The sequence below is a fragment of the Brachionichthys hirsutus genome, chromosome 4, assembly GCF_040956055.1.
Source record: "Brachionichthys hirsutus isolate HB-005 chromosome 4, CSIRO-AGI_Bhir_v1, whole genome shotgun sequence".
Classification (NCBI taxonomy): Eukaryota; Metazoa; Chordata; class Actinopteri; order Lophiiformes; family Brachionichthyidae; genus Brachionichthys; species Brachionichthys hirsutus.
In genome coordinates this window covers 12,114,831-12,140,918 of record NC_090900.1, presented here as the reverse complement: position 1 = coordinate 12,140,918, position 26,088 = coordinate 12,114,831, and the positions used below count along the sequence as shown (strand labels likewise).

Sequence of the window (26,088 nt, the reverse complement as noted above, 5' to 3'; positions counted from 1 at the left end):
AAGCAGTCGCCCTAAGGGTCACATATGGAAGTGACTATGGCTGTTGTAAGTCACCTGGGGATTTTCATAAATCTCTAGGCCATTTCCTTAAGCTAATAATTGAGGAGAGCCACCTCTTCCCATGAGTTGTGTCTGACGTTATTATTGCACCAATTTTGCACTTTCCACTTGCTGTCTTTCTCTCCCGGCCAAACAGGAAGCCGATATCCATGGTAATAGTGGTAACTAAATTACTCTCTAAACAGCCCCAGGTTTAGGTCTCCTGGAGATTTAAAAGCTAGCTATTGAGTTCCAGAAAATGTAGCCCACCACCTCATGCCGAGTTTTAAAGATAAATGTCAAAGCAAAGCTACTTCTCCAAGACTCTGACTGGATACATCACGAAAACATTTCAGTCAACGTGTTTTATTAGCACTAACTGTGTCTTTCTTGCATGTCTCCCTCTGTTGATGGTAGAATCCAGTATAGGCAGACTGTAGAACCAGTAAATCACTCCTCGAAAAGAACAAGTGCTCCTTTATGGGAATAGTTTACACCTCCATATGTATTTTCGATTCAGATTTATTTAGTCAGGGCTCTGTAAGACCCCTGAGGGATCCATGGGTCTTAGTGCTAGATCTCCACCTCTAGTGTGAGATTTACGTCCAATAAAAAAACACAAACAAAACTGGTGTTTCTTCCCCCCAGAGCCCAGCTGTAAATCAGAGAAACTTGTATCTGACCTCAACACGCAAAGAGGGAGAAAAAAAAAAAACCCAGAAAGAAAAACTGGCCAAATTTATACTCTTGGAGAAACAACGTAGGTGGAGGTACAAGAGTAGCTGGATAATTGTGTGATAGTGCGTAGATAGTTTTATGGCAGTGACACTTGCAAGCCAGTCAATAATCATTATGAGAGGAGACACAATTGAGGCAGTTTAGCCAAGTGAGGCTAAGTGGGATTGATGGAGCAAAGCTTAAGCACTCTCCCAGACCCAAGATCCATTGAGGTCTACGGTGAATACTGAGCGCCAGCCCGGGCCTCCATACAGCGCGATCTGGGCTTTACACAGTCAAAGCTCTCCATCCCACCAAGCATTGTCTTGTCTGACACCTTGAAGGATGTGAGGGAGTCGGGTGCAGACAAAGGCCTCTCCCGGCTGGCCCATTAGGTGGATAGAGCGATGTCCAGAGCACCGGAGCATGTCCCCTGCTCTTGGGTGGGGGGCCTTTTTATTAATGAGCCAATCAAATGAGAGCAGGCTGGGGGCTGGTCACTGCTGACTGTAGAAAGCACCTTGGGCGGCAAGCCTGGTGAATGAGTGTGACTGGGAGTTGGAGGATTGATCCCTGCAGGGGCCCCAGCCAGTAATGTGCTCCCTGGCAAGCCTCAGTAGAGGCACATTTGACAAATGGACTCCGTTAGCTGAGCTGTGCCGGGGGGATCTCGGCTATGGTGTTGGCTCATGGCTGGTTTACCTGCCCACCGCCATGCTCGCTTATTCGTCTGCACTGCCTCCCCTGAGCTCAGGCGGCTACTGACTGATAATGAGGCCATGTTCACGTGAATGGATGGGGCAGGCTACCAAAGACACACATCTGTGGGCACACGCACGCACACACACACACACACACGCAGTCATTGAACCTGACCGTGGCGAGATAGGCCGGGCTGGAAGCTTCTGCTATTAGTAAATGGAAGTGCCGCGATGTTGCCAGTGATTGATTACAGTGGAAAACTGGCAAAGAAAACATATCTTTGGAAGACTAAAGGTAATAATGGAACAGGGCTTAATGTAATTCTGCACGAATGGCATTGCTCATTAGTCGATAAACGTTTGATAAGCAAAATAGATTAACACGCACAATTGATAAAGATTTGATTTGGCTTTTGAAAAACACTTCCCGGTTTTGTTTTGACAGACATGTTCATTTACTCGTGAGCTTCACGTGTCACCCATAAATCAGATTGAGACAGGAAGTCAGCGCTCTGGCATTTACAGCACTCTCTCGTTCCACAGATTAAACTTTTGTTGACATTCATCTAGCAGAAAAATATCACATCTTTGACGGACTTTCTTTTCTTTTTTTTTTGGGCAAACAATCTCTTGTTCTCGAGTGTGGTGGCAGATGCTGAGGTGGGAGACAAGCTCTGCGACAGATCTGGATGAGAGTAAACAAGGAGCTGAGTGCATTTGTGTTTTCTCCATGTGCTGCGGGATTGGAACACATTCCAGAGCGAGTCTCTAGCGAGTGCCACTGCTTTGGTGTCAGCACCGAGCGGCTGTCTGTGTGTGTGTGATGGAGCCGAGAAGCGTCGAGCACCGCAGCCTCCCTTGGGATGTGTGCCGAACAAGATGTCGCCTGTCAAGCAGGAAACATTTGAAAATAAATAATATCAATGATGATTTCAGTTTACTTGTCACAAGCGTGTGCGTTTTTCTTTTTTTTTTTTTTTAGACATGATGCCATCACTGGGGATGCAATCACTCCTCCTCTGAGACAGGCCCAGGCTGCTAGATGTAAACCATTTCCTATTCACATTCAAGCTCCAGACAAGTTGCTGGGTGAGAGGTGTGCCGTAAAGTTTCATTAGTACCACCTAATAACAATGGCAGATTACTTTGTAGCTCATCTCCAAATCTTGAAACACCATCTGCTTGCATTGAATTGCCTGGATGCATAAGGAGAAAAATATTATTACACGTGACTATTAAACTCAACTAGAGGATTTAAAATGTTTCCATTACTTGCAGCAGTAAGAAAGACTTTATGCATCTTGGCTTTTGCATCCCTTTAAATTAATCATAATGTAAAAATTCATAGACCTGAATGTGAAATGACAGAATCATTATTCAAGCCTGATGGCAGAACAATGCCAAGGACAGTTTATTAGCCTTGACTGGGGCTCAGCCTGCTCAATAACTCAAAGCCAGAAGACAGGTGAGACCATTCATCAGACACCCAGATGGATGTGTGTGTATATGCATGCCTATGCACTCATTTGGCTTCAGTATATTGGAATGAAGCCCAGCAGGGGAACCTGAACCGATTGGGAGACTCCAAAAAGTCCAAAGAGCACTTTTAACAGAAAGAGTTTCATCTCAGTTGCTTAAGGAGAACCATCTGTTGTAAGGCAGCCGTACACTCTCTCTCTCTGGTGCTCTAAGCCCAATCGTAGGTCAAGAGCAGCAAAACAAATGTGCACATGTGTCTGTCTGTCTGCCATTAATCCAGACAAAGATTACATATCAGAATGTTCTTTTGGCAGCCCAGCAAGAGAGAGAGAGAGGAGAGGCAGTAAGAATCGTTTGCTTTGACTCGACCCCTCAAAAATTGAGGGGTCGAGTCAAATGAAGGAAGGCTGTAAGGAAGCGTGATGTTGCAGAGATGCAGGAAGACTCGAGACTTAAAAGATGGTTTAGTAACTGGAAGCCTTCGACTTGTTGTTTGAAGAGACGGCTCAGCTATGTCAAGGTCAACAGTCGTACCTACCCACGAACACTCTGGTAACGAGAGGAGCTGCGGGAAGTTGGCCGTATCTGTGTCTGTGTCTTTGAATGCCCTGACGGGGAGTACAGGACACATTTCTCGCAGTCAGATTGCATCTGCCATGGCCTTTCATCACCCCGCAACCCTCCCCTCGTTGTCCTATTCCCTCGCTGGCCTGCACAAAGTGAATCAACCGCTTGCTGTGCACCTCAGCGCCACAGGCCTCTAATGCTTCCATGCGTTTCCCTTGCACTCAGCACATGTACAGTATCTGCTTCTGATTTGCGGCCGGCCAGCCGGCCAATCGATCACAGCTTAAAGTCTCCTAATCAGGAACAGGAAGGACGGATGAATAAAATCATTCATCATGGCTCTCTGGCTGCTTGGTCTCCTGTTATTCTCTCTGTCGTGCTTTCTCTCTCTTTCTTCTCTCACTCTAATGATTGTGTTTGAAGTCGGCCAGAACTTCCAACTTTTTTGTACTCAGGCAGAATATATGGGCGGCGGGAGGTTCAAGCATTCAGAACTCACCAATAGACCAAAGATAACAAGCAAGAGAGACACGATAGAAGAAAATAAATGCTTCTCAGCGTACTCGTCAGGATACATCAGCTGATTCATCACATGCAATAAACAAGCAAATAAAGACCCAAGACTCTCTTCACAATGAACCCGTTAAGGATCCCACTTCCCCACCGCAGCTCACACTGGAAGGGAGGAGCTCAATCCCGGACAAGCAGATGGGCTTAAGATGTTGGTGACCGAAATAAGAAAGGGATAAATGGAAAAGAAAGAGTGAAAGGCCCGAAAGAAAAGCGAGTAATGGTGAGAAAGTGGAGCGGAATCCCTCCAGTCCTTGGTGACCTGGCTGAGCCTTTTATCTGCACCTTCTCAGATGGAGTCACGCTGAGAGTAGAGAGCAGGAAGGAGGGTTAATGAGAGAAATTGACTACTATCAGCCTCAACAGTGCCCAGGCCCCTGGCCTTTATTAAAGAATCATATCCTTTCACACTAATTAAAAGGCAATGGGCTTTACCTGGAGGGTGACCCTTCCTGAACCAGCTGCCTCTCTCTGTTTAACAACCCCCCACCCCCACCCTTTCTCTCGATACTTTCAATCCGGCTGGGCTGTGCGATGATTTCTTTTGTTACGAGCTTGAGAGAGAAAAGTGAACCGGATCTGTACAATTTATATTTCCCAGCGATAATCGAGATTGAACGCAGGCAGGTGACGTAGATGGAGCTTTTCGGATACTTTCGCCACATCATCTCCGTTCACCTGTCGCCAATCCCTCCGCACAATCTCTGTGGGTGTGGATTAAATGGGCTGTTCTGTGATTTCATCTGGCTTTACTCTACTTGACCTTTTTGGTTTTCCATTAAGCAAAAGTAACTAGTCCTTACCTTTTTGGCCTCACCTTTGTTGAGGTTTAAAAAAAAGGCTAGAAGGTATTGTGAAAGGTCACACACAGCACCACAAACCGCTGGTAGGCCATCTCGTCATCACTTGCAACCACTATATTGAGGAGGTGCAGATGTTCCTCTAATTGATAGATGATGACAGGATGATGAGAGGAAAACAAGAGATGTGTGTCTCATTGAGGATCAGCTGGGCGGTGGTGGCGCTATCGTCGAATGAAAAACGACCTCTGAAAAAATGCCTGATATGACGTAGTTGAAATTTATTAAATCGCTAATGCCAAATTATATTGATAAAAAGAATAAATATACTAAAAACCCAATTACTAACACAGTCTGAATAGGATAATGGTTTGTATTTCTTAACACTGTGAGCGCCCACTACGAGAAAAACAACTTCTGCAATCAAAAATTGAATCGTCCATAAGCATTAGTTAACAAGCAAAAGGAATAAACCAGTCGTGAGATGCACGCCTTTAAGGCCCCTGCAACGCACGTGTGAAATCTAATCAAATTCTGTCCATTGATTTTGAGACCTTATAGTCTCTACCAAACCTTTTTCGTACACTTGAACAGATGGACGAGTAAATCTTCGACAGGGCGTTAATAAAAATGGAAAATTGTGTTACTCAGTGGAGGCTCTTTCATCAGTGCAGATGTTGACATCTGTGTCTAAACCCTGAGCGACTTACAGCAGGTTGTTTCTATTTTAAATTTGAGGCCTCGCATGTTTCTTTCACCTTCACACAACTCTCTCTTACATTAATGTGTAAACTCCTGTTGCTGCAGTGTTGCATTAGTACTTTGTATTGCATTGCAGTATACAATATCACGCTGTATGATATTAACAAGGTTCATGTTTCACAGCAAAGTTTTACAATTTATGATGTAAAAAAAAACTAGCCACATCAGGCATTATTTATAAACGAGAATGGGTGAGGTGGGGGAGGAGCTCATTTCTTATTTAGGAGACGCTAACCAACTGGCAACCTCCCTGACAGCCTTATTAATGATCTTTAGTAGCCCTCAGGCCATTCCATCTCTCTCTAGCCCTACCTGTCTCCATTTGGCATTCTGTCATTGCAAAGCCATCATTCTGGACTTCGTCTCTTAACATGGCAGGATTGAAGCACGGAGGGGAGTTGGTGGCGGGTGTGTGTGTGGGGGTGTGTGTGTGTGGGGAAGAGGTGTTGCCGGCCTGTAATTTGTGCAGGGGATTTAGACATTACAGGGGGGGAAAGGGCTCTCTTGGGACCAGGCAGTTGATCAGCCGTGGCCTCAGTGGAGCAAGCCAGACAAATAGCAAATGACAGCTCTGTGATTAAATCAAACCTTCTACTTTAAGTGTTGAAGTATCTGCCTGTCACTAACAATCCATGGCTTGTTAAAGCTCCCGTCACCTCCCCTCCCCACTCAGGAGCCCTGCCTCCCCTCCTGCAGCGGTGTCCCATCAAGCCTCCATCCCCTCCTCATCCTCAAAAATACTACCCCACCTTCCTCTACCCCCAAAACACATCAATCAAACAGCTCCCTCCGGACGCCCTACGACCTCCTCCCTTCATACTCCTGGCAAGCCATCTCCTCTCAGGGGAGTGTGTGACATGACACACACACACACACCTCTCACACAACCCTGTGTGCACGACAAATGTGTGACAGCAAGAGATTGAGCAGTCCCTGGAAATTGCATGCGATTGCCAAAGCAGAGGAAAAAAATAATAATGAAATTATCACTTTTTATTTATACATACGGCCAAGCTGTATTGCACCACGGGGAGCCATGTGATGTCAGCTAATATAGGGCAGTTATCGTTCGATAGCAGCATCTCCTAGCAACACATAATGGGCTTTTTAGTGACAAAACAACATGAATATTCATTGGTTTAAGTACTCATTAGGGACAACCAGTAAAACAAGGCTTACTTCCAAATCTTTCCCTATAATTATTGGGGTACACTTCAGTAATTTTTAATGATACGGGAATGATGAGCTCCTACGCCACCCGACTTTGATCTGAATGGCATCAATGCTTTTCTGTTTTAGTGCCACTTAAAGCAAAACATCTTGTAAAAGTGTTTGTGGGGTATTCCACAGTTGTCAGATCCAGTAAGGTAATTCTACATCTTATAAAATGCCAGGAAATAAAATATTAGACTTGAACCCTACCTTAAATGAAGATGATACTGTTGCATCGGTTTGCTGATGTGGATGACATCATCTGACTGTGAAAAATAAATCTAATAAAAAAAGAAGACTAAATGGCATTGTGAACATACAGTATATTGCTGCCCAGTGAGTATACGCTTTACCCTAACCCATAGCCCGGACGAAAAATGGTTTATCTCACGTTGAGGGAAGTGGGAAAAAAAAAAGAATCCTGAATCTAATCCAACAATCAACACGGGTGAAAACATAGCATACATAGCAGCTGAAAGATTCTCATCAAACTAGAGTGAGCTTTTAAGTGACCGTCAGGTTTGAGGAAGCTTGTGGATCTTCAGTACTACTGCTTTGGTCCGGTTCCTTTCAACGGAGTCCGTGTCGTCCGTGTCATTTTACAGTGCATCATGTGGGACTGAGTCAAAACAGTCTCAGATGACATGAAATCACTGCCTGATGATCTGCCAGATGATCTCTGAAGCCTTTTCACACAACATTAACATCATTGCATCTCGAGGCTCCAAAACAGCGGCCTTCGCCAACATGTAGGGAGTCAAACTGAGGCCGTTGCGGGTTGGGTTGATGGAACAGCATTTATGATTTTGATCAGACCCAGATTTGCCATTACTTCTGGCCTGACTATCAGCAGATTTTATTGTCTGCTGGGATAAATGGAGACAGAACTAACCCATGTGTTGCACTCGTATGCCCTTAGTAGTGAAGCCAACAGTCCCTGGAACAGTAAACATTTACAACAAGTATCATAACTTGCTAAAACAAATGAGCAAAGAGGAAAGCTTGGCGAGCGAAGCTCGCCGGACTCTTAAAATGTCTGGCTGCTCAGCGAGTCTCCTGCCAGGGAAGGTTGGTGATTTCCGAACAGTCGCATGATTTAACGTTAAATTAGTATTCATCACACCAGTCACAAGCCATTCATCTAATATCCCCAACATGAAATGATATGCAAATTGTTGCCCATTGTAATGCTGCACCATACATCACTGCTTCAAACTGGCCACTGCTGCAGATGCATCACACATTCTGCATGAAGAACCCCCCCCCCCCTATATATCCCATCCTGTCACCATGTAAAAATATTAAATTAATATTTAATTGCATATATGGAATTGTTTTGTAAGAGGCTCAACATAAAAAAAATCCTCTTTTTATCCTGGGTGATATATCATATTAACTCTTGTCCCATGTATATTCACTATTTGCTAAAGTTTAGAGCATAATGGAGGCATAACATTGTGACTTTGGACCCACTGAAAACATTAAAATTCATTCTAAATGACTTCCAGCACCATTTTTCATAAAACTCTTAAAATTGTGCTCAAACTACATAAAATGTTACAGAATATGCTGAAAGAATGTTGAGAGCAAACGACGTTCAGAACTGCATCTACACTGATATTTTATTAGGTTAGGTTCAACTTTATTGTCATTACAAAGGTACAAATTGGTTCCAGGACCGAGCTCGTAAACTCAAATCGCTCGTATGTCAAATACATTTTTCCCATATAAAATAATTGAAAACAACGGAATCCGACACTTTATTCCGTAATTGTACCTTTACACATACACTTACATAAACTTAGACATATCTAGTTACGCCTTTGGAAGGCTTTGTGTTCGTGGTAGCATCCTTCTGTTTGAGGATTGTACATATTGTTGATTAAAGGTTAAAATTCATTTTAACCTGTATATTTGATCTGGACATGCTATCACCTATTAGATGAGCGGGCCTGTTACACGCTGTTGAGTGACTGGGCTGGTCGGTTTGGTCCTAGGTGTTAAAATAATGGATGGTAAGTTGGACTCCTATGACGTGGATGCCCGTCCATGTGTTTCCCTGTTATATACGGACTGGACTTGAACTCTATTTACACACAGACAGGTCCAGTTTTACCAATATGTAAATCTGGCAAAACAAACAATAAACCCAGAAGTGTTTAAAAAAAAAAAATACACATCAACATTATAAAAGGACGCTGGAGGACAGTCGTTTCTGGCTGTGTGCCCGGCTCTGAGGCCGGGGCCAGAGTTTAAACTGTGCTGGGGAATATGCCTGGCGACAGATGCTCGGAAGACACAGGCCACGGTCAAGGTCCAGGGAGAGCAATTAGCACAAACGAAGCAACTATGTCGTTAGCTGGTCTTTATTAGCCTCAGCGATCAGTTCAGAGGCCATTAGTCTCTGGTGATTAGAGACATCCCTTGTTGGCTCCGGCCCATTACTGGCCCGGCGATGGCAAATGCACACAGTTTCAAGCTGGAGAGAATCACGTCTTGCTTTCTGGCCATTAAGATGAAAATCAGCTTTGTACTGATGCTTGTGTCTAACATCACAGATGACATGCAGTATAATTGGATTTCAGATAAGTAAATAAGATTGGGATGGAATTCAAGAGCAAAAATTTTACTTCTGGGTAATTAGTAGCTGGTGTTATTGAAAAAAAAAAAGCTTGATGTCTAATATTGTATTCGCAAAATGAGTGTGTAAAGAGCACAATTTGTTCATCACTTGTTAATTCATTTCTTTTATCCTGTGTTTCAATGAATGCTTTTCGAAACATGCTTCATATTCTGTTAAACATTAATTTCTAAGCAGGCAGGAACACAATTTTACTACAAGTGAAAAAGATGTGGAAATTATAGGTAAAATACTTTTGGGTCGGGTTCGGGGCCGGAGGGTCACCGGTTCAAGTCCCGGCCCAGAAGGGGGTGGACAACGACATCTTCTTGAACAACTCTCATCCCTGTCCTGTGTTGCACGCTGGGAAAGTGCTTCCCTATGTGTTGTTCTTCGTCTTTGCCCAGGCCCGGAGAGACTTCCCTGCTAATGTTCCCCTCCTGTTTTACAGCAGTGCTTCCCGGAACAGCCCCCCTACTAGTCATCAGATGCTACATTAAGGGAGAACTCTGAAGTGTTCCTACACCACTAAGGGCCCCTGATAAATAACTTATGGGGAAGAGGATTCAAAACATCTCTCCTATTACTTGCCTCAATTCATTTTTTACAGTCCCTCGAGTCTCCCGTCTGTCCTGCACTTCAAATGCATTAAAATGCTTTGAGATACTTTCCCTATTCTACCCTATGGGATACATGTGAAGGTAGCGAGGAAAGGGAGGCAGGGACGTATGGGGGTCTGGGTAAAAAAAAAGAAAGAAAAGGAGTATAGCCAAAAGCATCTCTGCTATCACCTTCTTTTCTGACTATTCTCTATGGAGGGGAAGAAAGAAAGCATTTGAGGCAGAGGAAGAGGAATTAAGTGGGAGGGAAAGATTTGTGGCTGACGCTTTATTGTCCGGCTCTGAGCTGCCACATAATACGTCCAACAACTCAGCTTTTTCTCTATCGTAATTACACATTAGTCCATTAGGGTGTCAGCTGTATGTCCCTCATCTGCAGCGGACAGAGATCTTTGTTTGTGTGTGCAAACCAATAAGAGTGGACAGATGGGAGGGGGCTCTTCTCAGGGTGGGAGGCGGCATTTGTAAGTCACATAAGACAAAAAAAGCAAACCCAATGGTTGCAAGCTGATGTGTTGTTGACAGTAATTATCTTTGAAGCACGTGGGTGAGATGGGGGGGGGGGGGGGGGCACGGTGGGTGGGCCTTGAAGTAGTAGTTATGGAATCCAAATTGGGCCGTCTGGTTTTCGAAACATAAGAAAAAAAAATAGAGATCCCAATTTGTGCAATGCCACATCATTTTAGTCAGCCACTCTATGAGATGGAATTTATTTTAAACTCGCAGGAAGAGCGTGGCTAACAACACATCTCAGTTGAAAGGAGCCCACTCTGCGGGGGGGGGGGGGGGCAGCAAGTGACATGTATGGATTTTGATGGCGTCCAATTGCTTTCATTGATGCCTTTTATCGAAACCAAGATGTATTTATTTTTTAGTGTGCAAATTCAATCTGAGCTCCAGGTCAAAGATGTGCACGAGACCAATTTACTGTAAAGTCATATTAAAATGTGACAATCTGATTTAACCAGCATCACTCCAAACCAAATTGCAATTATCATGCCTTTTCTACCCAAGGAATTATCAGGACTGTTATCCGACGCGTCTGTAAAACCTCAAAGTCCCGCCTCTGAAAGGGAATTCATTACTTGTTGTTCCACTGTGCATTAAACTTCAGTTACTTCTCTTCCTCCTCTAATAGGACTTTTCTTGCTATAGTATATTCTGACGCAGATGGTCATTGTTTTAAATTGGTCTTCCATTCACACTATGACCATGGATTTACGCAGCATCTTGAATTCATGACGTTGGTCTCATTTCATCACGAGGAAACTGAAGTTAATGGAATAATGCCAGGTCTTAAGCTGTTTAAGCACTAAACTATGTTCTTTGGCGGTCTGTAATGAGCAAGCTGTGAACACCTCATCTGAACTCCTCAGTCTTTGTAAAACTACCAACTGCTTTCATCGTCCAGCCAGTCAAACAAAATAAAAAAAATAAAAATAAAGGAGACGAGCAAATCTTTCAAAAGACAAACACATTGTGGTGGATTTGGGCGAGCCAGGGAGAAATTGACAAGCAGGGATCTTACAGATTTAAAGGTCCTGCGAACAATTTATGGAGGCATGTTTGGTGTTTGGACAGGGGCCACGGTGAACAGCTTGGCCAGCTGAGCAACATCACAGCGGGGCGCCTAATAAGCTCTGCGCAATTTTTCACCCCATATTTTATCAATAAAAAAGCAGTTTAAACAGCCTCCCCCCGAACCGCAGCACTGCCTGCCATCTGGAGCCCGCTTTCATTTTATAATCCAACCATCATTAAAATGCTTCTTGGCAGTTTACAGCTCGTTCCCCTGTGCAGATGTGGAAGGGATCTTCAGACAGGGCCCTCAGATCAAAGTGTTCTCTGCTGTCAGACATAACACTTGCCACCCTCAGGCTACCTTCCAGTCCTATCTGGACCTAATGCTTCCAATTATTTATTTATTTCCACATTTATCAGGTGCAACGCTCCCAGAGGAGCGTGTGTGAGCTCCAGAAGTTGCCTGGCGGTTACAGAAGCAGGTTTGGGACTGAGATTTTGCAGGTTGCCACGGCTGGTAAGCAAAGCATGTAACCCCCCCTTAAAGGAAATGGCTATTACATTAGCTGGAAGCATAAGGAAAGGATGACAAGAATTCTAAGTAACACCATCTGACCTGGACTGTTGTAAAAATTGGTGTACTATTTCAAGACTTCCCAGAATTTTCAACCCTTAAAGTAACTGTAGCACGGACTCGTGACCCAGACTATTCCTGACGGTGGACGGTGAAGCTCATAATCCTGGACATAGAATGCCTGACATTGAAGTACAATGCTGACAAGACTGTGGAGATTGCAGCATGCGAGGTAAATACAGAACATCACAGAGTATAAAAAATTATGACTTAAAAATAACAGCCCCATTATCACTGTTGTACCATTACCAGTGCTTCTGGTAATGGTGGCAGGTCGGCCTCTTGGCAGTGCCTCCATATCACATTCACAGTGTGCACACGCATTACTAGACGGCTACCCAGCGACCGGCGGCCTCCCAACTGATGAGGCAGGGCGTGCATGGCGCTAATTCTCTGACTGGGTGTTGATTGAGCTCCCCTTAAGCCAGTGACGCATGTTGCCTATGTTTGGCTGCCGTCCCGGTGTAACAACGGCGGCCATATTCCGCCTGTCAGTGCCATGTGTTCACGCTCCTCAGAGCACAGCGGCTGATGCCACTCAATCACCACCACCCCCTCCTTACCCCCCACCCCCTGGCATCTCTACGGGCACCCCAGGCCTAGCAGGTCCACACTAATGAAGTTAAATTAATTTAATGGCTGCCCATGCTGTGGTGCTTGGTGGGGGTGGGGGGTAGTTTTAATACTGGTCTTTGTCTGCAGCTCAAGGCCTCACACATCCAAGAGGTGCTGCACGTCTGACAAAAAACTGACCTGCCGATGAGCTTCAGTTGTGCAAATGTATCTTGCGTGACTCAGACTTGTGAGGGTAAAAGCTAAAGTGGTAGAGAGAGGTGGACACCTGACTTCAGAGAGAGAGGCCAGCTGTGCCCGCTAATTAAAGCTCAGCCAAAAGGCCGATGAAAAATAACTGGTACATGTACGTGAGCAGCCGCCACCATTGATGCCTGATTCCCTCCTTCCCTGGAATTCCCCAGTTAAATTTTATGGATCAACCTTTGATACAAGAATTATTTTTCTTCCTGTAATCTTTGGAGCCGTGCACCTTTTCCTTCGGCTGGTACAGATCAAAGCAGGCTGGGTTTGTGCATAAGGGACTGGGGCTGGTGCTTAATTGAAAGCAGCTGGCTGCTGTGTGTTTGGGCCTGATCTCAGCTCGCTCTTCGGGGTTCTCAGCTTTCCACATCACATACATATTCACCCTCGGAAAGTTCCCCTCAGAGCCCGAGTGATGTGAGGGCCTGCAAGCCTTGAGGTCTCGCAGTTGCCAGCCCATCCACAGGCATTTCAGTGTTTAGACTGACTCGGAGATGTTCGAGCGGTTACCAAAAGAAATATGGACTATGTTTCGCTCAGTGGGTGGGAGAGCGGCTGAGACTGCACTTCCTCTGCCGTCCATCATCGCCATTATGAGGTCTGCAGCTGATCCTCTCTCATAAAGGCACAAGGTCGCGAAAATTGGCTTCAGTTTTAAATACTTGGGATACAGAGCCTCGGGAAATAAAGATGCCCTACAACTTCACGATTGAAGCGTGTCGACTTTCCATGTAAACTTTCGGCAACAAAAAGAAATCGGATTATTGCACTTCTGTGCCGACTTGTTTCTTTGTATGAGAAGGGAATTAATAGTCTCGAAACATTCTTTTTTTTTTTCACAGCCTTGTTGGACCTATGCGCATTCTTGGCCTAAGAAGAACCAATGCTTCTTCGGGGAAACATCATCCACCGTGGCACTAATTCCTAATAACAAAAAGGAATTCTATATTTATTCATGGTTGCATATGCCATTTGTTTGTGGAGGAAACGCAAGTCTTCTTCAATCAAGAAGTCTTGTGCAGACGAGCCAAGGCTGGGACAGACATGAGTCTTTGCGCGCCAGCACTAAACGCACACAAAGTCTGTCTTTAATTTCCAGCCAGAAGAAATGTGTATGTAATTACAGTCCAACTATGTTTATTGAATAAAACCCCACTTAGACATGATGTTTATGCGCAGTCAGAAACACTCAATTCTTACATCCACGTACACAGAAACTTTTGTGTCAGTTTTCTCTTTCCACAGAACATCTGCACCCAATATGGAGTCAATTTTATTTTTTATTACTCATGTGGAAAAATGTATATTGTGGTTGGATTGTTATTCAAACAGAGACCACTTAAAAAACAATGAATTTTGCACTCGGCTGTTTTTTGGTGCTCAGTGGACACGCTGAACACAAGGTTAGCCGGTTTAGCTGCTTGTGCAACCCGACGTCACGGAGACTAACTGCTGGGCTGTGCATCACACTTTACGTGCACTTAAAACGGAAGGGCACTAACTTCAGTAACAGCAAACCATTTCACAGATGCGGTGCACAAGTTAAGTTGAAGTTAATTCCATTTTATATTTGACATCATTGGTATGAAATCCGAATGACTTTATGCAACCAATAAGAGTTGTGGCCTTCTGGACCCTACTTTAATAAATATTGACGCATTCTAAAATATTTTATGTATTTTAGTGTGAATTACTAAAAATCCATTGTTGGTAGGGGAGGGATGAGATACAAATTCCACGAGACGAAACATCTCACGGGATCGAGAATAGATATAAACTTAATTTGAATAATATTACATAAAGTTTTTTTTCAAGTTTTTATTGAGCAGACTGCAACAACATTAACAATCTAGCTCTAAAGTGCAACTGATAACATGAACAGGAGAGTAACTTACAGGCTCATTTTTTAAATGAGATGTTTTCGTGTGGAATGGTTTAAAAAAACCTTAAATGCTTTATTTTTAAAGTGCAAAAAAAATTACGCACACAATGGTGGAAAGCTCCTGACAAAATAGTCTGAGTGCAATCTAATCTTTAAGGGTCATGCTCTTTTTCAGAAGTACAAGAATGTCCACGTTCTTGCACTTGGTGGGGGTAGTGGGCATGCAAAGGCGTTTGTCAATGTCTTTTCCCCTTTTGGGAGGGGTTTCTGCTGGCATGTTTAAGTTCAGGTTCAAATGTCTTTGCATACAGCTCGTCTTAGCGCCGGTATATGGCATTATTCTTTTGCAGCGTTTACAGACTTGTTTGCGAATATTTTACCATCCTTTTCCACTGGAAAACCAAAATGTTGCCACACGGGGGATTTAAAATGTCGAAGCATCCTGGATTTCTCCCGTGTACTTCATCGCATTTCTTGCGGCTCACTCGCACTTGACTGCCACACGTCTGTGCCATACTCACGCATCAAGATAAGGAGGGCACTTATAGCACGCTGTTGCCCCTTAGTGGTGGTGGTGGTGTGTGTGTGTGTGGGGGGGGGTTGCACGAGATCTCGTCCCAACCGAACAGAAAGGAAACAATGCAGCATATATATAGCGACAGTCTCAATGTGGTGTGATGCTTCACCTCTTGTCTTGTTTGATACAGCCTGCCATGCTGTCTCTATCACTGTATCATTGAACTGATGACATCTCGAGCAGAAAATCGTGCAATCGAGCCTTTCAGCTGGCCGTTGCTGAAAACTCTCCCATTACAGCTTTAAGGTGGCAAAAAAAAAAAGAAAAAACAGTGTTTGAGGAAAACAATCTCGGAAAATGGATCTGGTCGAGGTGGAGAAAAAAACCCAACCCGTACTAGGTGTTCATCGAGGCAGCAATAACTCCTTCAATAACAATGATCACACGCTGTTGAACATGGCTGAGTGGTGACAAGATGATTTTCAACAAGAGTTCACAGGTGGTGTTTCAAAGACAGGGGGCAGGTGTGGCTTTAACAGAACAAAAGGGATGGCTATTTGTTCGATTAACACTCTGGCTACACAAACATCTTCACCGAGAGGAGGCCGCAAGTGAGAGAAGATTACAGTCTTGATGCCGTGTTTTCGTGCCTCTACTGTTCTGGGTGGCTTTGCCCGTCACACCCCTTCTATTTTCATCTGCAACGCCAACATCAATGCTAACCTTTAAAAAAGAATCCAGACTGTGCTATTGGGTGCCACATTATGGGCGCCACAGCCGCGCTGACTGCCCCTGCATTGCGATATGACATCCATTGCTAGTGACAAGCCGTCTATGCTGATGCCAGTTGGATGTATCTCCTGGCTGTCCCTGCAGAGGCTTCAGCGTTTTCCTCTGTCATCACGCTTCTTCCTCCCAAAATGCACTGGGGCCGGGTTTCACCCCTGCGCTCACTTCGCTCTAAGCTCGTCCGCGTTTCTGATGAGACCTGCGGGTGTCCTCCTTCACTTCAAAGATCCAAAGACAGAGCCTGATCTCTGCAGACGAGTACGCCAAATGGACAACAGATGTTTCGCTTGACAACCAATGAAATGAGAGAAAAAAACAAAACAAAACAAAAGGCATGATTTGGAGTGTAACAGGAGTGAATGTTTTGAACAGCTCAATGTAAATTACGGAGATAAATGTTTCCAGGTTCGTGGTTTTAGCTCGATGTGGAGAACATCATGAGATGTTTATTTCTGACTGATCTGCAAAGCTGGAAGTCATCATTATTTTCTAAAGGGCAGATTATCCGTATTAGCCTTAAAGCCAATAGGGGCATAACATTCAAATGTGATTAAAATTAGAGGGACAGGTTACTAATTCAAGATGCATGTTGTTTCTTCTGTTTTACTTTCAGGCTCAGCCAGAAAAAAAAAAAACAGCGAACAGAGGAATGAACCCAGCAGAGAAAACAAAGAAAGAGAAAGAAAACGAGGAAGGGAGAGAAAGACAAAAACAAGAAGAGAAAAATGACATCTCCATATTAAGGCCTGTGTTGCCAGTGTCAGGTCTAATTTCACAGTGCCTGTGGGGTGCTGAATGCAACCAGTCAGCTCTGGTCTCATCTCGCTCCTTCTCCATTTTGAATCAGGGCCGATGAATCCGAGGCGGGGGGGGGGGGAATATTACTGGCAAATTGGTTTTAGATTAAAGGAGGTGGCGAGGCATTCTGCTTTCTCAGCTCTTTCCCAGGTGCACTTAATCTAATTTCATTAAGGAGATGAGGACGGATGATCGCTTGTGCCGAGACGTTAAGGCAGTCCGTATAAAAACGTTAAGGTTGTCAGCAGCCTGGTGGGCGGCCTTGTTTGTTATTGAATATGATGACTCTTGGAGACCAATCTGAAACTGGAAAAGCGGTGGGAGGGGGGGGTTTGAGCCGGGTTATGTAGCGAGAAAATGCATCTAAATGAATAAATATTACTTGTTCATTTTCCCTTTCCAAGATGGCCGCAGCGGGGAGGAGGTAAAAACCAACAACACAGGTAATGATTCACTAATAGTGGATAGAAAGTAAGTAAAAAAAGGAGAATAATTAAGTGGCTGTGTTAAGGGATATTTTTAAAATCCCCGAAGCGAGCTTGTTTTTCATTGCGTGGCAAACTCTTATAGGGAGAGCCGCCGATGCATCAGCTGGGAGCATACCATTAGCCGACGAGCCATTCTGGATAAACTGGTGGCGACGCTCCGTTGCAGAGATATGGCATTCATTCTGCACACAGCAGGAAGATAAGGGTGTAGAGAAGGAATCAATGTGTCAATCAGAGCCTGTGCTCTGCTCTGGCAGATGAGTAGACCGGAGCCATAAAAGGGCTCAGAGACAGGATGTGGTAATGGTCCTTGGAGACTCCCCCGGAGACAGATAAACTTTCTGTTGAGTGACTGCTCGGCAAATAGGGCTAAATGGAATTAGCCGACCTGGGTGTCCTTTACTGTGGCTACGGTGATGCGGCGGTGGCAGCGGCGACGCACCTGACACGAGGCCGCTGACTTAAAGGCTGCAGAGAATATAAGTGGCTCATGCTAACATATTGCTCACAGACAGGCAGCCAAGAATACAGGAGAAAGAATACATAGGACATTGGAGGACCCAGGGAGGATGGCAAAGCGGGGGGGGGGGGGGGCTAACGGAGGCAGGGTGACACCGCACGAAGATGCATGAACAAACTGAGGAGGGCTAAATCCCTCTCTGTTTATTTCTCTGTCTCTCCAGGGACAGAAAATGACCATCTTGACTTGGAGGATCTCAGACGTGCCAGAGAATGACGCGATTGGGTGTCCGATAGTTAACAGCTGGAGCAAGGAGGAATGAGGACGCTGCGTAAAGATGCTTTTATTTCACTTACTAAAACACAACATTAAATTGCTTGAGGAAAAACTGCTTTATGTCTGATCAATAAAAAGGTAATTAACCAAACTATAAACACACTCAGATACCCCCCCCCCCCCCGATCAATTTAAATCCACCTCAAATAATAATCATCCTTTTCCCTCTTGCAAGGGCTATTACTCTAAAAAAAACATCCATTGAATCCAACGCAGAACTGAATTGAGATATTCTGCCAACAAACAAACAGGCAAGCGCGGATGACAACATGACCTCACTGGGGGGGGTCTTTTCTTGACTATAACTGAACTATCAGACACTTTGGTTGTGAAGCTGAGGCGACCGAAAATAAATACATTTATAAACCTTTCATGTATTGAATATGATGTAAACAACAATAATCTCATCCTGCATGTTTGAACTGTAATATCCTCGCGTTTAGTTAGATGGCTTAGTTAGCTAACCCCCCCCCATCCTTTGATATTGTCCAGGATGTCATCCACTCTACAAATGATAACCCAATTCTTTGTAAAACGTGGCGTAATCTCTTTCAGGAATCATCTGATAAGCTTCCCTAGAACAAAACGCCAGTGATGAGAACACAGTGACTCGGTTCTGATTGCCGGGTCCTTCGACCTACATCATTCTCGCCGCTGCTCCATGTTGTGAATTGGAGTTGACCCGGCGGTCTCTGCAGAATTCAAATCTGACACATTCTGGAAGCGCACCGCTGCACGTTATCTGAAGCACTGATTCCAGCAGCCTTCACAGTCTAAACTGACTTTGCTGTGGCAGCGACTCGTCAGTTTTATTGAGATACAGTGGAACTGATTGCACCCTGGGGGGGGGGGGACACCTGGAAGCAATATTCTAATTACGTTAATCTGTAAAATCCTGACAATGTGGGTGGATGGTAATCTGATGTGAAAGGAGTCTTTGTTTTTACTGGGAAGATAGGGGAGGAGCTGGCACCTGTTTCAGCAGAACGCTGTGGAGTTATCCAGAGTGCAGCAATTACAAATGACAGTGTTTGTGTTTCTCACAATGAAAACCAATTTTTACACCATCCTTTTTTTTTTTCGCTTTCGCTGATGGACTGTCAACCTATTTCTTTTTTTCCTCCAGTGGCCCTGTGGTCAGCAATTTGCTCTGGATGATTATCAGGTTGGGCGGAATGGTGGCACAGTGGGTAGCACTGTTGCCTCACGGCAAGAAGGTCCTTGGTTCGGTTCCACCTTGGGCTTTTTTGTTGCACAGTTTGCATTTTTACTTTCCTCTATCAATGTCAGCCATTTATATGTAATGGCCATGCTGTTCACGTCCCATAATAACGAGTGATATTTCTTGTATTTATTATGCACACAGCAATACCATTATCAGTCATTCGCCTGGTTGAAATGCTGACATTCATTTCCTAAATTAAGGCTCTGATCAATACTTCTGCTCCAACGATGGAACATAATCGTTTGCACAATGGACAACATCAATACTTTGGGCTTCTATGCTTATATAACCAGCAGACAAATAATGCTCTCACATTATGTTCGGCATGTTCCAAGTCTTTATTATACATTTCACAAAAACTGCTCTGGTTTTCATGAAACTTGGTAGGAGGGTGGGACATGTGACAGGGCAGGCACCTTCACCTTCCTTCACTTGTTTATCATTATGAGTAACCTGACGGCAGTCAATTAACAAAAAAAACCCAAACATTTTTGGAAAGAAAAGGAAATTCTATTTTGAAATCCCCGCCCCCCCAAAATAAAAAAAATCTAAGAACAGATCTGAGTTCTTAGTGAATGTTTTAATATTGAAAGAATGTTTAGCTCCTCGAATGTTTGCGGTCTTTGAATTATTTTGTTGCTCTATGCAAAAGAAAGAAATAACTTTGACTTTAACAACAAAATGTAACTTGAAGGGGTTAAAGGATGCTTTTCTGAAGTCTGCTCTGAATTTACATTTACTGTCAGTACGTGTCTGGAATACTTTCATGTCGCAAAGTGGCTTGACCCCACGCTGTTAGCAAGCAGCGATTCAGGAAAGGAGGAATATTACAGGTTACATTATAGGTCAAGTATTTGTTTCTTCTCAAGTGGCACTAAAAGCTTTGTTTCACATGTCAAAACCATATTGATATGTATGATGTACAATGAAATGAAATGACGTAAAAGCAAAAAAAAAAGCACTTCTTAAAGCATCAAATAAAAGGCCCTCAAGACTAGAATATAAAGGTTAAACTTGAAGAGACATTTAAAAAAGTTTTGCCCAAGCTAAAATTAGGGTGCCTGCCTTCATGCACATGTGCTTCTGTTTTGCTACTTACTGGATTTGTATGAGAGATTTTTATCACATTATTTAGGCAGTAAAAAAAAGAAGTATTTTTATATATTTCATGTAGAAACAAGCAGTATTTCAAGCTACATCAAATTAGCAGTAAAAGTATTTACTAAAAGTATTTACTGCTAGTTTAATAATAGGCTACTATTAAGTGAATGTATAGAAAAAAAAAATCCCAACAGGAGAATTTGGCTCTTGACAGTGGACAAGGTATCAATTGGTATAAAATCGAAGAATCAGACTGCTGATAATCTGTTAGCCCAGTTTATCCCAACCGGCTGACTTCAGCAGTGTAAACGCCAAATCTGGAGCTGGTTCACCGAGCAGACAGAGGCCGACACCGAACCAGCAACACAGCAGCGATCGCTTGTTTCCCTCCCCTTTTTCGATCTGGGAGTTGTTTCCTTTCGGTTCTATATTAAATGTCAAAATGTGTGACATGTCATCATATATAAAACTTTTACAAGCCTCCAATAACTGATAGAGCGGGAATGAAAACAAAGCCCTGAACGGGAGACACAGAGCGCTTCCCTCCTACTTTAGTTGGCTCTCTACCCCCAACCATGACGCCAGGGAGCCGTACGGAGACTGACAGGCCTGCTACGTCTCGCTGTCGAGTCAACTAGCTCGCGCCCTCGATTCCTCCTCGCTTCAATAAAGAGATAAAAGCCCATTGACTCGCCGGGCTACAGTTAATGCAAATTGGGGCCCGCTATCAATGTATTATTTATAGGGAGAGCCGCAGATATTTCCACAGAGCTAGGAGCTAATCTTACAGGAGATTAGGCATGCTATCTCATTCATTTACCAGGGAGTAATTGCTAAAGTGTGCAGGAATTAGAATGCGTGAGCTTCCCCAAAGGCATTTCATCTTGTAACCAGGTGGCTGCCATCAGACAACCGCCTCCGAGTCTGGGATAAACAAATACACAGGAGTGATGCTGATAGACGACATCTGTCAAACTGTCAAATACCTGGGTGATGTCGCTGCTGAAATCATTATCACGCAGAAGTAAGTCACTGATCACGCCAGCTCCTATTCAGTTTCCATGGTTTTTGCATTTGAGACGTCAAATGCAGGGTTGCACCCAATTTAGCCACGGAATTTTAAAAAAAAATACTTTTGAAGAAATACAAGAAAAAATAAAATAAAATCCTCACATTCAATTCAATAAATGCTGAGACTGGAACATGTTCACCATGAAATCAACTTTAAAGAGACCCAAAGTGGAGCCATGCAATCTTGTACAATGGAGAAACAAATGGGAAGCTGCGACATGCGCCAGGCAAGAGAATTAAATGGACACACAATACATGCCAGAGACAACCCATCTTTTCATGACAGCCTCTTCCTGCTCTTCACTTTCTTTCTCTAAAAGATGCAAGCGATCAGCATCCAAACTATGAGAGCTCAAATTTCCTTTTCACAACTCTCCGTCGCTTCATGTGGGGGGGTGAATGAACACAGGAAAAGCGGTCTTACCTTGTCGTCAATGTCACTCTCGCTGTCACACTGTAACAGAAAAGAGATAGACCCATGAAATAGAAGGAATTATTCATTTGGCTCCCCCCCCAGAAGCCCATAATCAGTGCAGATGTTATTTTTGTGTGCAACCTCTCATTCAGTGACAGCTTTCAGTGCGAACGGCGGAGGATGAAGAGGGAAAGGAGCGTGCGGTAATCTCAGGGAGTTTTTCCATGTTTCAAAAGCTGCACGCAGCCGAGTTGTGGTGTTTCTGTGGCAAATTCACAAAAGACGTAAAAAGTAATAATACCATCCACTAGTTCCTATTACAAGCAGCCTGTTGAATGGCTTTGCATCTTGTCATGTAGCCTTTTAAAGAGAGCTTTGAAATTGGATGATAGCATATCAAGGCCAAGGCGAGTTTCGGCTCTCCGAAAGGCACGGCCTGTTAAATGTGGTGTTTCAAGCAGACCTCGTGACAAAGCAGGCTTTCATTTGTATGTCACACATCTACAGTTATCAAGGAAACAAGTAAGACAAGAGCTTCGATTCTATTTTGTGGCTCAGCCAAAGGCCAAATCAACATGTTTTCTGTGTTGTTTTCTGTGAAATACCTTGAAAAGAGGGCACATCCTTACAAAAAGCCTTAAGAACTTGTCACTGGCGACCAGCGGGCTAGGAAGTTAATTTTTGTTCACAGGTGGGAAGCTTTTTAAAGTAAACGGAAAACGCAGTTTTAAACTTTCGCTAATTGAGCCTTTTTAAATCACCTTGAGTCTAAAAGAATGTGTTTAGTTCCAACTGAGCCAATAACCTTAAACAAATACAAAGTTTTACCAGGGCATTTAACACAAATCCCACCCTCTCAAAAAAGAAAGCATCAGATGTTAAATATGTGTTGACGTGAATACGACCCTCAAGGTTCTTGTCCCCCCTCCCTGCCGGACAGCAGAGGGTAAAGTTGTGGAAACAGAAGTGGTCAAGCTGCAGGCCGGTCCCACTGGACCTCACAGCAGGACACACGATGGCTCAGCAATTGAAGCGGAGAGCCGCATAGAGAACGAGGGGGGGGGGGGGGGGGGGTGAAAAACTGTCATCAATCTGTCAATTAAGTTCCTGTGGCAACATATTTAAGTGGACCCCTCTTTATTTTGTTTGACTCCCTTTCAGGGCCGGGCACAATGAGGAGGGAGCCGGGTCAATGGAGGCACAGTGGACCTTTGTTGGGAGCGCGGCGGGTCCAAACGTATAATTAAGTAAGGAGAGCAATCAGTGAAAGGGCCCACCAGACAACATCTCTCAGGAAGTGGGGGGGGGGCTTTCCCTGGGTTTCATACTCCGACAGGGAAATAGCAGGATTCCTGACGGGCAGAAATACACTACAGCTCATCAAGTCTAAGGAACTCATTGCTGTGTTTGCATCTTTAGCTGGAAAAATGTAAAAACCCGAGCCGCTTCTGTCTTAGTGCAGCGCTCCGACAGAAGACAGAGACGATGATCGTAGACCCGCTGCAGGACACACACTGTAAAACGCAGGTGTCACCGCCAAACTGGCCCTGAGATCAAAATGCCTGTTGATCGAACTGGTTTTAAAAGTGATTTCAGAATCTGCATATTAGAATAGTACATGAATAGTATAAATATCAAATACACATCATTACAGAGCGCCGCGCATTAACGGGAGGAAGCGCCTCAGGCTTCTTGTCAATCAATCCCCCCATCCAGACTAAGTATTTGGGACAAATGTATTGTCAGCCATGTCTGTGAGGGGCGCATCACGTCCTATAATCACCATCTATTTGTTGCTTCACCACGGTGGCCTTTCATCTGAAAGGAAGCACATTCAGGACGACATTTCTCTCCATCCTGCTGCAGGTATACGCAAAAGAAAAAAAGAGAAACTGATCCAATCTCCAGCTTCACCCTGAAACCAGTGCAAATGTATTCCTAGCGTGCAGCTGAGCAGATGACTTTCATCTCACAGCGGTGGCGAGTTCCTCTCTATTACCGGGGACGAGTTTAAACCCTGTTTAAACCCCCGTGATGGAGGCGAACAACTGGCTCGGTCTATTCCCCCGGTGCACGCTTGGCCTTGTTTTTGCAGCGGCAGCCATGACACTGGAGACGAGGCTTCGTGAGGCTGGAACTGGCGAGGAGGAAAAACAATATCAAAAGAACACAGCATGGTGCTTATCCCTTTACAAGAAGCATGCGCATGCAGCAGAGCGTAAAGACGAATGCTAGCTATGGCTCAGAGAGAGACAGAGGGCTACACAGCACAGCGGTGGGAAGGGGGGGCTAAAACAGTACCAACAGGCGGGGGGGGGGGGGGGGGGGGTAGTTTTGGTCAGCGCTGGATCTGATTGCCCTGTCGGGTTCGGACACGCGGTTAAGTAAAATAAAAAAATTATAACATATCAATTAAAGGAGATAACTGGTTCATATTTGAGTGTGAATGTAAGAGAAGCGGCAAATTATTGAGAAAAGCTAAACGGTGGAAACTAAATGGTGAAAATGCACCCCCCCCCCCCAATAATAAAACCCTCCTTAAACAGCATGTCTGTTGTCAGATGGGGCTTTGTTCAAATTGGAGAGATACGCAGCTCACTAAGCTGCCTGACAGGAGCCAAGCCCCTTGTGGTTTGTGTCTCTCAAAGATGTTCCCAAACAAAACAAATCCCCTAAAGAGGAAAAGAAGAGGAAGGAGGAGAGATAGGGAAAAAAAAGGAGCACAAAGTAACATCTGCACCTGGCAAATGCCAGCTTCAGCGGCTGGCTCATCCACGGCCCTCCCTGCCAGCCTCTCCCTGGCTAGCACACGAGATGGATGTGTTTGACATTTACACAGCTTTCAACACTTCAGAGACAGGAGATTTATGCCGCTAGCGGCCCTGGACGGAGCCAGGCCTCGACCTGGGCCGGCCCCCATGACGACATGCAGCTCAGCCCTGAAGGAGGAAGGACCAAGAGGGAAAACAGGGAGCGAGGGAAGGACGGATGTCTCGATTCTCCTGGACATTTTTCTCTGGCATATTCCGATAGACGTGCAAGGGGAAGACAATAAGCGGCGCGCATCCCGGAGCACATTAAAACAACCGGCCAAATGAATCACGCCGTTGCACTTGTCACACTCGGAGGACAGTCTGCCATAAATTCCGCCTCTGAGATACAGAGGGGAACAGAGGAGGAACTCGGCTACGCAATTTCTGGCAGAGCGTCAACTGTTGGTTGTCTGAATACAGATTGCAGACCTGCACTTGCAGCAACAAATCAAAAAGAGAAAAAAACAAACAAATAGGAAACAAGAACTGCCAGAGCTTCTGGCATTGAAGTGTCATTGATAGCTCCTACTCAACATTAGCTAAATAATAAATTAAATGCATATAAGCAAAATAGGAAGAGGTCATTTGGATCAAAGTCTTACAAACAGAAGCTATGAAAAAAAAAGCTTGCCTGGTTTTATTAATATTGATGTCATGTAGCTAACAGATTACGTTGTGCATGTGAGGACTTCGGACGCAAGTTAGACGAGGGTAAGAACCAGTACCTGCTGATCTCACAGCTACTTGGTGCTCTTCCAACAGAATGTCGTGAAGTGAAGCGATCACTTTCGGATGCGGCTGCTTCATCCAAAAAATATTTTACACTGAGCGGAAAAAAATATGATGAATACGAAAACTCGAACAAGGGCGGCAAAGACATGGACGTCCTCTGTCCATGTGAGTGAGGTCACAGGGGAACAATGTGCAGAAGACAGAGCTGTCCTCAGTATAGATCGCTTCCTATATGTCTCGAGGGACATGTACTGAGACAATCCTGATCTTATGGAAGAGAGCACTGCCAAGCCCAAATCTCCTGGAGTGAGAGCGCACAGAGGGAGTAATAGTCCATTTAGATAGGGGACCAAAGAAACGTCGGGTACCGGTGGAACAACACCAATTTCCTTCACAATTTCCC

At 44.4% G+C, this 26,088-nt stretch overlaps 1 protein-coding gene across 1 annotated transcript in view; it reads right to left on the bottom strand.

The window, feature by feature from the left end:
• Positions 1-26,088, bottom strand: part of fbrsl1 (fibrosin-like 1) — a 243,632-nt gene that overhangs the window by 60,290 nt on the left and 157,254 nt on the right. The window contains exon 6 of the mRNA XM_068760871.1: positions 22,150-22,179. Coding sequence (XP_068616972.1) covers positions 22,150-22,179 — 30 coding nt within the window. The remainder of the gene's footprint in view (positions 1-22,149; positions 22,180-26,088) is intronic.